The 12,621-nt window shown below is 46.1% G+C and overlaps 1 protein-coding gene across 11 annotated transcripts in view; it reads right to left on the minus strand.

The window, feature by feature from the left end:
- Positions 1-12,621, minus strand: part of TIAM1 (TIAM Rac1 associated GEF 1) — a 372,168-nt gene that overhangs the window by 123,067 nt on the left and 236,480 nt on the right. For all 11 annotated transcript variants that reach the window (XM_032393263.1, XM_032393261.1, XM_032393257.1 and 8 more), the window contains one exon: positions 6,939-7,912. In XM_032393263.1, coding sequence (XP_032249154.1) covers positions 6,939-7,901 — 963 coding nt within the window. In that variant the 5' untranslated portion in view covers positions 7,902-7,912. The remainder of the gene's footprint in view (positions 1-6,938; positions 7,913-12,621) is intronic.

The following is a 12,621-nucleotide window of genomic DNA, read 5'->3' on the forward strand; positions in this document are numbered from 1 at the left end:
AAAGAAAGAAAGAAAGAAAGAAAGAAAGAAAGAAAGAAAGAAAGAAAGAAAGAAAGAAAGGAAGGAAGGAAAAGAAAGAAAGAAAAAGAAAGAAAAATAAACCCACCTTTGTGTAAATGAACTGCTGTTCATTTTCCACCATAATCTCAAAACAAGGAGAACGGTTTCTCATGGATCACATTTTAGTTTGATTTAAAGGTTTACTCATTTCCAGGTTCAGCTCACACTCAACTATTGTTGAGCTGACGAATTAGTCCTGTCAAGCTAAACTTTGCAATCTTCAAACAATCCAGTTTTATTATGTCATTTATGGATATAACCAGAGTTAATTTAAATCATTTTCTTTAATAGAAAAAGTAAGAAAGGCATGATGGGCTGTCCTATGGGCCATATTAGATAATCTGTCAACAGTCGTCCAAAGCAAACTGGGTCCAAAGGACGATGAAAAGCCTGTCGGCTGTTTCCTAAGTTCTGCCTTGGCTTCATGGAGGCCCTCTTAGGCCTTCAGAGCAGGCTGGCTAGAAGGGCTCTAAGTTCCCAATTCCAGCCCTTCTTCCTCCTCAGTGATGCTAGGAAACCAGCATTTTCATCAAGGCACACAGATGTTCCCCTCTTCAACCACTAAACTAAAAATGTGAATTTCGAAGGCCTAAACTTTGCCAGCCTGTATGAGCATAAATGGGCAGCTCTCAAAGTGTGGACCAGGAATCCTTAGATAATTTCAGGGGGGCCCTAAGGGCCTCCCTTTTCCAACTACCTGGGTGGGCCACATTTTCCCCCTAGAGTCCAACCAAAACAGCATATAACTAGAGTGAATACAGAAGCAGATAGGAGACTCTCGGGTCTCCTACGTGCCAGAAATCGTAGAGATTTGCAAAATATAAAATAACACCTCTCTCCTCACTAATTTTTTAAATTTTAGAAAATAAAAAAATTTAAATAAAGTTATTTGTATGAACATATAAGGGTTTATTGGTGCTATTTTAAAATGAATCAACAAATGTTTTTTTGTTTTCCTGCTTCAATTTCTAGTGTGATAAATATTTATAGTGATAACCCACATAAACAGAAGCCCTTTGGGAGTCCGCCGTACTTTTCACAAGTATAAAGGGGTCTGAAACTACCAACAGAGCCACCCCTCAACTACCTACTCACCTTCCCACTCCCCAAAAGAAGATCCTGGCAAAGAGGCAGATACTCCTGCTGAAAATGGATGGGCTTGCTTTCAAAACAATTATCTCATTGCTTAACTTAGATGCCAGAAAAAGGAAGATCAAGGGGAAAGCAAAAAAGAAGCATCAAACAGTCTGAAGAGAAGGGAAGGAAGAGAGGGGTTTAAAAAAAAAAAAAAAATTTAGGTGAAAATATGTTGTTTCATGAAGAATTAACCTGAGGTTATTAACCAAAAGCTTCTAGATGGACTTTGGGGAACCCACGGAGCCCCTGAAATTGAATGCAGAAGGGTGGTCCATGTGTTTATCTAAGAAAAGGGCCCAAATTTTTCATTCAATTCTCAAAGGAGTCTGTGACCAAAGGTTTAAGAATCTCTTGGATGCTGATGTCAGTTTTCAGCTCAGGGAACATACTTATTCCTGAGCCATTTAAGCTAAGTGTAAAACAAAACAAAATTTTAAAAAACCAACACAATTTTGCTAGGAACTCAAGATCCTCTTCTGACAATGCTGCACCCCCTCGTTGCTGAAATCATGGACTCTATGACTTGCTTTTCCAAACAAGAAAGCAAGGCTTTCTTCTAAAGCTGCCGTGGACACCTCTCTCAGGAACCACTGTCTCGGGCTACGGTAGTGGACATTCCTACGTTCTTTTCAGCCAGTCACCCTTTTTTTGCTTCTGTACCAGAACTGAGGATTTTGATCTTCAGATCTGAGGACACGTGAGTTGGACTCTGGGAATGAGGAGGCAGCACAGTGTGGGGGTGTGGGCTTCCGAAGAATGACCCTGGTCAGTGAGTCAGGAGACCTGGATTTTAATCCAGTTGTGACACCTTGTCGCCTCATCTCTTTAGAGACACTCAAAGTGAGGGGGGCTGGACAGAGAGGTGACCTGTGAGCTGGAAATCAGGCTGACAGGAATGTGTTGGTGGCCCACAGGGGCCAGAAGCTCTGATGGACAGCTCTGCCTTATGTCGTTCCGACTCCATACGCTACGGCGTGAAGGATTTCTGGGAACACGGAAGTGATCAGAAATTGCACAAACACACAAACCCATCAACAGTGTCACATCTCCACAAGGGGCTCTGAGCAGGGGCCCCTCGCTCTCTCAAGGCTGTGGTTCCTTGACTCATTCCTGGTAAGAGCTGCTCCCATTCTCTCATCTCCTAAGTGGATGAATGAAGCTCTCCTCACTAGTCCTGCACAATGGCCCCAAGCCAAAGCTTCCCTTTGAAACACAGAACCTGGCTACAGGATGCTCCATCAGTTGGCGGTTTTCTCTTTCCACCTCACCCACTGGAAGTCTGAGACACAGGAGGGCTGAGCTCTAAAATATGAAGCCAAACTAGTCCCATCACAACTAATAACCATTACTGACTGAGCTTCTACTATGGGCAAGACAGTGTGCCAGGAGCTTCGTACTCACTCCCGTGTGGGACTCACAGTAGCCTCATTAAAGAGGCACCGAGATCCATCCAGGTTACATAAGCAACAGAAAACAGGGCTCAGACTGACAAGCTCGGCTCTGCTGCGTTTCAGAATGTCTTTACATGACAGCAGGCTGCCCCAACTCTGTCTGTTAACCATGGGACTACTGAGACAGTAAAGTTCAGTCCAAAAGACCAATAATGCATCCACTAAATCAAGGGGCAATCTACTCCATCTTTCTACAGAAATCAATGCAAGTAAACTGTGCTTTAAGTGGTATGGGTAAACCCTCCCAACAAGTGAATACCAAACTGACTCTCAACACAAATTTTTATGGACGCTGTGTGTGTGCGCGTGCACACACACACACACGCACACGCACACACTTAAACGTATTGAGTTAAATAATTCCTCAGCCCTCACTGTGTGGCAGACATGTACTACGTGTCACTTTTTAAAACCTACATGTGAACTCCAGTGCCTCGTGTTTTGGTAACATGTCCAACTACCGAACAAATACAAAAACAGGAAAAATGGTCAAAAACTCTTTTTCGATCATTTTCAAATCAAATGAAGTTATTCACATTGTTTCAGATAAAACGTATTTTATCCCAGGCTCAGAGGCCATGCTCTGGGGGCCACATGTCTGCCAGAACTCTTTTTCTGGGGAGTAAAATTGCTGACAGTTATAGATTCAACTGCGTCACCAGGACAGATGAGGGAACTTTAACATCTCTGATCCAAGCTCGCTGAAGAGATCCCCTGGGTCAGAAACTTTTACAACAACAACAACAACAACAAAAGAACAAAAAAAGAATTCTTTTCAAGGAAGCTTCCACACCCACTGTCTCTTAAAATACACTGTTTGGAACATAGTGGGTTCTCAAGAAATCGCGTTGGATGAACACGCCAAACTTAGACTAGGAAGCGTGGGTGGATGGATAGTGTTGTGCATAATTCTGGGGTTTGTTTCAAGTCATTAAAGATCCTCACTCAACATATAAAGTCAATACGAAAATAATTCTTCCGTTCATTTTATAGACTCTGCAAAAGGCTTCCATGCAGGGTGCCCGCCTGATCCCCCTACAGGCCCTGTCAGAGGCTGGTGTCCCTCGCCCTGGACAGAGAAGGAGCCTGCAGGGCACGCAAGACGGAGTGACTTGCCCAAGGTCACCGGTCAGTGAGGAGCTGGCCAGGATGTAAACGGACTTCGGATTCTGAGTCCGTTGTGCTCTGCATTACATTAAGCTGCCTAGGCAGTGACTTTCTGAGACACCACATTCAGATGATCTCACTTCCATATATTAACAATTTTAGAAGGCGGCAAGCCAAAGACGGAAATTTCGTGTAACAATGACACGTGAGAGCTCGCAGTGGCACCGGCTCCGCAGGAGAAAACTGCTCTGCCCCTCTCTTCTGGGTGGAGTCAGCCGTGACTCTAACCCCCATCAGTGGGGGGTGGGCTGAAGCAGAGGTCCAGCTGTCCCCCAGCAGAGGGAGGGGGGCATGGAGCTGGGGAGCCAGAATACAGCCAGGTACCCCTCTTAGATCTCACAGAATATGTGCTAACATGGGGCACCTGGGTGGCGCAGTCAGTGAAGCGTCCGACTCTTGATTTCGGCTCAGGTCACGATCTCAAAGTCGTGGGATTGAGCCCCGCATCGGGCTCCGTGCTCAGCGTGGAGTCCGCTTAATATTCTCTCTCTCCCTCTGCCCCGCCCCCCACTCCCTCTTAAAAAAAAAAATGTCCTACGTGGCATTGTTCCAGGTAAGAGAGACAGTCACACGTGATGTTCCTTTCTCCACCGTCTATATCAATGCACCCGTCTCTGAATCCTGAAGGCCAGGAGCCCCCCTGTTCGTATCAGCCCTGCAACGCCATTCTGGCCATGCCTTCAAAACAGAGCCTTTAGCCCCTTGCAGATTACAGGACAGGTCACCTATCTCACCCGTCTCTCCACTTACCAAGCTGACAGTGAGGAGTAGCCCACCCCCCCCCCCCAGGGTGGGCAAAAGGACCACAGCGGGGTTATTCTGTCATTCCCATCAGTAAATCTCACCCCAGAAAAGGGGTAAAAAATTCAGGTGTGCATCTAGATGCATCTTCACGCTCACCTCCTCAGACGCGGAGTCAACCTTTTTAACAACTCTGTTTCTAAGACACAAGACTTTGATAGAAACACCAAACCACCCCGGGTCCTCAACTCCTATACCACCACTAATAAGGAACATGGCAATGACTAACGAATTCTCCCCTACCGGCTGCTTCCAAAGGACCAGGCACTGTGTTACTTCATTCCATTTTCTCGAAAGGCCTTATTATTATCCCCATCCAACAGTTTTTTGCCCAAAGTCACCCAGATGAGAAAGGGTTGGAGCCACACACGATGCCTGGCTTGGACACCATCAGCAAAACCTGCCCTCCAACAGATGAACTGGTCAAAGAAAATTGCGGCATACACATACACTGGAATATTATTCAGCCTTAAAAAAGAAGGAAATCCTGGCTACAACATGGATGAACCTTGAGGAAATTATGCTAAGGGAAATAAGCCAGTCAAAAGAAGACAAATATTACTTGATTCCCCTTATAGGAGGTCCCTAGAGTAGTCAAATTCATGGAGACAGAAAACAGAATGGGGATTGCCAGGGGCGGGGCAGGGGTAGGGCTGGGGGCAGGGGGGTGAGAGGTTGTTGATTAATAGGGACCGAGTTTCAGTTTTTCAAGATGGAAAGAGTTCTGGGGATGGACGGTGGTGATGGGTGCACAACAGTGTGGATGTACTTAAGGCCACTGAACTACACACTTCGAAATGGTCAAGACGGTAAATGTTATGTGTATTTTTATCACAGTTAAACATAACTTTGGAAAGAAAAAGAGGGGAGAGGTCAAACACGGTTCCCTTTAACCCATATAAACTAGGAGGAACACACAGAAAGTTTTCATTATTCTAATACAGAAATCTAGGGTAGTAGTAGAAGAAACAAAAAACTCTCTCCCCTGATGACTTGTACATGAGAATTTAAAATTCCAACACAAAATTAGAAACCTGAGATTTGGGCAATTTTAAAACTCTGCTCTCCAGCAAAAACACGGACAGTCTAATGCCAATTTTCTTTGCCCCCTGCTTGGGTTTCCCACCATCTGCCCATTATATTTAGACCCGCTTTCTGAGAGAACTTAACCTCGAAATGCCTGTTTGGCTTGTACTGGAGCCGTACCATCCCCATTCCCCCCCCCCCCCCCCGGTCAGGCCAGAGGGTACCTGCCGCTTTCCCACTGACCGCCGCGCTATTAGCGGGTCACCCTGGCGGCTGACATGCCTTTCAAGGCAAATGGGCTTGATCTGGACTTCTGATCTGAAGCAACATGTTGCAAACCATGAACCCATCCTCAACACAAGCCAGGACGCCCAGAACTCGGCAACAGGGAACAGCAGGACCAGAAAAGGACGAAGGCATGCAGGAGTGCGTAACAGGCTCTTAGGCTCCTGGGAGTATCATTACCAATGAAGGTGATGAGTCCTCTTTTCCATTAGCAACGCACTTGGAAAAAATCCCCCTTGAAAAATGCCTCCACACCCACTCTCTCCTGCCCTAGACCCCGGAGCAAGCAAGTTGAGCCTTTTTACTCCCATTTTTTCAGAGGAGCAACTAGAAGTCAGGGTTTGCCCAAGGTCAGACAACGAGTTGGCTGCAAAGTAGGAACTGGAACCCGCCCATGTTATTCCTTCCGCTACACCCCCTCCAGAGACAGGGCTGGCCAGGATCGCAAGGAACAGGAAATTGAAATGGCTCCTGGTAAGGCAGGAAGCCTGCCAACCTCCGAGAGAAGCTGACCAATGGCCAGAGCCCGCCCTGAATCAAAGATGCCTCCTCAAAGGAGCTTCCGACTAACCTCTCTTCCCACCTGCGGCACTGGAAAGATACTCCAGGAGTCCACAACCCACCCTGCCCATCTGTCCGGGGAGAGGAAGTAGGCTGAGCGTAAGCGAGATGCTGTTCAAGAGCTGAGTTGGAGAAGCAGTAATTCCCTAGTATGAACTTCTCAGCTTTATTCTCACTCCTACCACATCACCCCCCCAACACACACACACACACACACACACACACACACACACACACACACTCTTTCCTTAATCCCACCCCTAGCCACCGAACTGGAAGAAGGGTGAAGCAGAGCCGAGGCAAATCCTCGGGGAAGCAGCACTAGCTGCAGAAGCCGCCAGGCACACAGGGTAAGACCGACTAGAAGATGGGAATCTCGTAGGGGCAAAATCATGCACTTCCAGTCATGCACCATTTCCGAAATATTGAAACAGATTTCGATCACTTTACCTGAGTTGTTTTTGCTCTTCTGCCTTGCATGCTGTTGCTATGGCTAATTTGTGGGTTGGCGGCCCCTTCGGAAAGACAGTGAGATTTCCTACAGGGAAGTGTGTTATAATTACTGTACGGAAGAGACTCTTCGGCAGCAGCTGGTGGCATCTTATGGTTTGCAAGATCAGGAATATCAGACACCAGATTCCGACAGTAGCCTGCAAATTTGCTCCTGGGTCCCCCGTTTGCCGTCACCCCAGAGTTTTTCTGAGCGTACAAGTCACCCAGGGAATTGGCACGCTGACAGGTGCTGAGCTGCCGGGGGCTCACCCGGGGTTCCATCCCCCGAGCCTCCTCGCAGTCTTTCTCTTCGGTGGAACCCAAGATCTCTTCGTTGCTTGTTAAATGTTCTTGGCTCAGATCGGAGAGTGAGAATTCCAGGCTGTCCTCCCGCCAGATGTCTGCAGATTTGGAGCGTTTCTTCTTAAAGCTCGCCGTCTCCATGAAAGTGGGCCCATTGGATGTATAGGGAGGCTGCCCCCTGCCGCCGTCAGCCAAATATGTAGCGTCATCTCCGTAAAGCCGGCTCTCCTCCGAGTCTGGCATGCTTCGCACAGACGCGGCTGTGAGGACGATGCTGCTGTCGACGCTGGGAGGGACAGAAGAATCGGTGTACGACACAGGTCTCAGGCCCATATCCACTCGGTCCACCCAAATGGGGCTGCCGAAGTCCTCTAGGGTGCCCTCCTGGGAGAAGGGCTCCAGGCCATTTTCGGCCAGGGACTGGGGGATGCTGGGAGTGCTGCTGGATCGCGTGCTCACTTCGGAGTTCCTGTGGATCACCTTCCCCGAGGACGTGTGCCTCGTCCGCCGTGCCTTGTGCGACAGGCGCAGTGAGCGTGACGTGTGCTTGCGCCCCAGGCTGGCATGCTTTTCTCCATAAAACTCATGCTCTACATTTTGACTTTCTGCGTTTCCCATGGTTTTATGGTCTGCAGCATGGGGGAGGTGGGGGAGAGGAGGGGATAAGTGAGTCACCAATGGGTAGTTTAACAGAAAGAGCTCAGGGTGCGGGGTGGGCAGAGGGCTTGGCAGGTGTCAGGCCACCACCCTCTGCCCACCTGGCAGGTGCTTGGGCTCTTACAGGCTAGCAGGTGAGAACTAACATCATCCCCTGAGACTGGCCCTCCCGAGACGTGAAATAAGAACCCAAGTAAGGTTAAGTAGAGAATTAAACTTGTCTCGGCCCAGAGGGTAGCTGCCCATGGGGCCCACTGCCATGCTGCTTTCATAGGGCTAACCCTTGTGGTTCCTTCCTAAACTCTATACTTAACAAAAATCTGTTCCTCTCCGGACACTGAAAACCCTGAAAGCACAAACGGACTTTCTGTTGGAAATTATATGGATTTCAAAAAGCATCACAAAACTTAGAGGCACATTTGATAGCCTCCTTCCCTCCCTCCCGATGTTTCTGTTTGATTTGGACTCCATCTATATTTCAAAATCAATTAAAACTGGAAACACTCAAGAGGTTAAGTCCGATCAACTCTTCCTAGTTCATCCAAGTCAAAAAGAAAATGGGCTTTTACCTGAAATTCAATTACATTCCACAGCATTTGAAAACCTTAACTTTTGGTGTTTCGGAGGGGGCATGAAGTGGGAGGAGGGGAGAGGGAGATGGGCAAAACAAAATAGAAACCCCGCTCTCTGCTTAGCACCAGACTAATGGGTTTATTTCTGGGAGCAAATCCAAACTGAGAACATTAATCTGGTACAGAGTGCCCTGCAAACAGAAATTCATATTATGAAACCACTAAATGTGATTCAGCCTTTTGGGGCTACCCAGGTTAATTCAAGTCCTTCCTTCACATTTTCCAGTCTCTCTCCCTGACCTGGTGACTGTTACCCACAATGGGAAAGAGAAAGACCTTCAAAGCTCAGCAACTGTGACTCTCTTAGCCTCTTCTCCTTCCTCTGTTCTTTCTCTATACCATTCCAATTGTATGCACTTAAGAAACATGCATAAAAGTGGCCAGAAAGGAAAAGAGGGAAAATGTAGTAGCTGGGCACATTCCTGAGCTGATGCTTCCAACCACCTACATAGTCATCCATTCAGAAAATCCATACTGAGCACCTACCATGTTCTAGAAGCCAGAGATACAACAGTGAACAAAAGAGATATTCCCTACTCTCGAGAAACTGATACTGTGGCCAGGGAAGGTAGACAATGAAACAGTGAAAGGCACCAAGGGGGAAACAGAGAATGAATTGACTATGACCACGACAGAATTTGAAATGCCCTGGACTCTGATACACCTTCACATTGATCCAGAATCATTCTATAATCTCACTATTCAGTCTAAAACACACCATCAACTCTGATGAGCACAACTTCGCTGAAACAAAATCGGTGGCAATAGGAAGGGAAAAAAAACCTCCGTTTCATGTTCCAGTGAGTTTGGAGGTAACTCATACAGGCATCAGACGGTAAGCTATTCCCATACTGGAATATTCCCTACTGGGTCACACATCATATGATTCTCAGAGGGAACTTTCCAAGAAGGAGAATCTCCTTTTTCCTGGCAGCAAGTATATTTCAAAGCAGTTAATAAGCTCATGCCTCTCTGGCTGGCATCTTTAAGAAGCAAAGAAAAAAAAACAAACAAACAAACAAAAAAACCTCAACTCACTAGAGGGAAAAGAAAAACATCAACTGTCCATACACAACCATTTATGTGATCTATATTCTGAAGAATATCGTGTGCTACGTTTTGAAAGTAAAATAAGCATTTCTATTTTTTTAAAGATGTATTTATTTATTTTAGAAAAAGAGAGCACACACATGAGTGGGAGGGGCAGCGGGGGAGAGAGAGAGAGAGCCTGACAGGGGCTCGATCTCATGACCCAGGGATCACGACCTGAGCCAAAACCAAGAGTTCAACGCTTAACCAATGGTGCCACTCAGTCACCCCAATAAATAAGCATTTCAATAACTAAAGGCCACGGCCAATTTCTTAGAGCTCTTGATCTTTTTAAGTACACATTAAGATACCTGGATGTGTCTATGTATCTATACGTTTTGCCAAGAAATAATAAAAAGCTTAGAACAAGTGTTAACCATAGTTCCACATTAAGAATCACACAGGCTTAAGCTTAAAAGAAGGAAAGAATGATGGTGGAAGAAACCGCGTGTAAAAGCAAAACTGTGCCTTCATGCCCACGAGGAGGAACCTCCTCTTAGCCTATGTATCAAAAGTTTGCAAATATAAATTGACAGCCATATTCCCAACAACACATTTTTGGTGAGGCTTGTTTCTGCCAACAGAAAAGCAATTAAGTTAAAAGCCTCAGGAGAGGTTTCCTAAAGGAAATGGCCCCAACCTTCAAGAATTACAGCACCCAACGCATCACTCTGATGGGCCTGTTACATTAATAGCATTTTTAGTAGCAGGATTCTTTTCAGCCGGCCAAGGTAGGAAAGAAGCCATTTTTATCTTCAGAACTAGAATTTAGAGATGAGTGCCAAATCTCCTAAATCCTACCAAGAGAAATTCTCAGGGGATGACCTAAGCAGAGTCGGCAGGAAGTCTGAAGCAAGTTAAGAAAGATCAGTTTCTAGGGACCTGCTGAAATACCCCTTAATTTGAAAGCTGTTCCTGAAAGGTCGGTGAGAACCACAAGGGCCCATGTGGCATTGGTGGGGGGACTGAGAAGTAACAGAAGCATGAAACATTAAAATTGCTTGTGGCATGCGACAGACACCATCTCCCCTTTCCGGGGCAACTTCTGCCCCACAGGCAACCCCCAGAACGTTGGTGAATTGGAAGTTCTAATCCTTTTCCTGTATGAAGGTAAAACGTCAGCTACCTCCATCATCTGAATACCTCCCTATTCTGTTTAACCCCATCATTGATTTTTATTGCAAACAAAAAAAAAACCCAGTTCGTAATTTACACCTGCACGCACTCTGTTCCTGTGAGTCAGGAAGCAACTTCTGGGTAGAAAGCGGCTTTCAATTCCTCGGTAACCTCTACGGAGGCTGGAAGCGTTCTACTCCAGGCAAGGAGTCAGTCAACAGTCATGCATTTTAGGAACAAAAACAAAAGGTGAGTGATCAGTAGTACCTCACCAACACAATCATCACACTGTCCGAGATGAGAGAAGAGAGATTAAGGTCAGACTGAAATGCAAAAACCAGGACAGAAATTAAAAAGAAGAGCATCAGAATAAGAGTGAGCACTCAATCTCTAGTTGGAAACCGTCACCAGTTTTAAACTCATTAAAACTCTCACTTCCTTATGTAGCATGTTAGTGGTTCCAAATAACTTGCGTTTTCAGGGAGCACTTAGCAGGAGGGGGTTAGGCAGGAAGTATTGGGTAAGATTTTATCACAAGAACAACCCTCAGTATTTAGACCTCAAGTCTGGCTGCTCATACTTTCTTTTCAAAGGTCTAAGTTCTGGCTACCCGAGCTTGCCCCAGGGCCTTTGCCCATGCTCTTCTTTCTGCCAGCAACCCTCCTTCACTGCCTCGCTGACATTCCAGTTTGTTCTGATTTTGACTCAAATATTGCCTTCTCAGTGTGACCTTTCTTGACCTCTCCAAAATGACAGCCCCTCCCACAGAGCTCAATCCTTACCCCTCTTGTTTTTCTTTTCCTCCTTAGCCTTTATCACAACTGTAACAGACAATATATTTCACTTACTTAAATTTTTTATTCTCTATCCTTCCCCACCAGAACCTAAGCTTCAGGAGGGCTGAAAGTTTTGCTTGTCTTGTTTACTGCTATATCCTCAGTGCCTAGAACACTGCCTGAAAGGTAAAAGGTGCTCAGCGGAAAAATACTGAATGAGTGAATGACAAAATAAACTTTAATCTAGAATGCAGAAACTGATACAACCGCAATAAGATGGAGATGAGAATGGGACCACGATGCAAATTAGGGAACAATACCACAATGTGGACTAGAGAAAACACACGTCAGACTTAACTATGCTAGCCCCTTCCATCAGATGCCTCGAGGACACAGCGGTCTTCAACGTGCCAATCACTCTGGCTCCCTTCCACCTGAAGACCTGTGCAGGTCCCTCATCCCAGACCATTCGACCCTGCTCCACTGTTCTCCCCACCCCCAATTACCTGGCCAAAGAATGCAGGCCTTGCAACTGCCTCATTTCACTCAATTCTTGCCCTCAGTTCTTCCCTGCCTCCTCTTTTGGGAGCTGTCCCTGCGGAAGTTCAGGAAAGAGTTCAGAGGTGAGAGGGTACCCCTCCCCATTGTCTAGGTGGAGAGTGCAGATGTGCTCAGCCTCAGAGGACGCAGACAAAATGGAGGCAAGGGAGACACGGTGGCATGTTGGGTAGGGGGTCATCGGACAGTGGGACCGGGTCAGAAAATCGAGATTCTCAGGGCCAGAGCTCAAGGACACTTTTTCCAACATCATGATCTTTCTCTTAACGTGATCAGTTAAACTTTTCAGGTCATCCTAGTACATTCCTTTAAATCCACCAAGTTAAATACATAGTGAGCAAGTGAAAAGGTATCTTAAGGAACTTTATCAATAAGAACAGTTATTAGGTTCATACACTCATCAGGGAAGTGGTTATTTCTCATGGTCAGCTTTTTTTCGATGTATTAGCCTGCTAAAACTTTGAACTATACATATACAAAAAATGTTTTTATACATATAAAAAAAATGTC

Source organism: Phoca vitulina, unplaced genomic scaffold (assembly GCF_004348235.1).
Source record: "Phoca vitulina isolate PV1807 unplaced genomic scaffold, GSC_HSeal_1.0 scaffold72, whole genome shotgun sequence".
Classification (NCBI taxonomy): domain Eukaryota; kingdom Metazoa; phylum Chordata; class Mammalia; order Carnivora; family Phocidae; genus Phoca; species Phoca vitulina.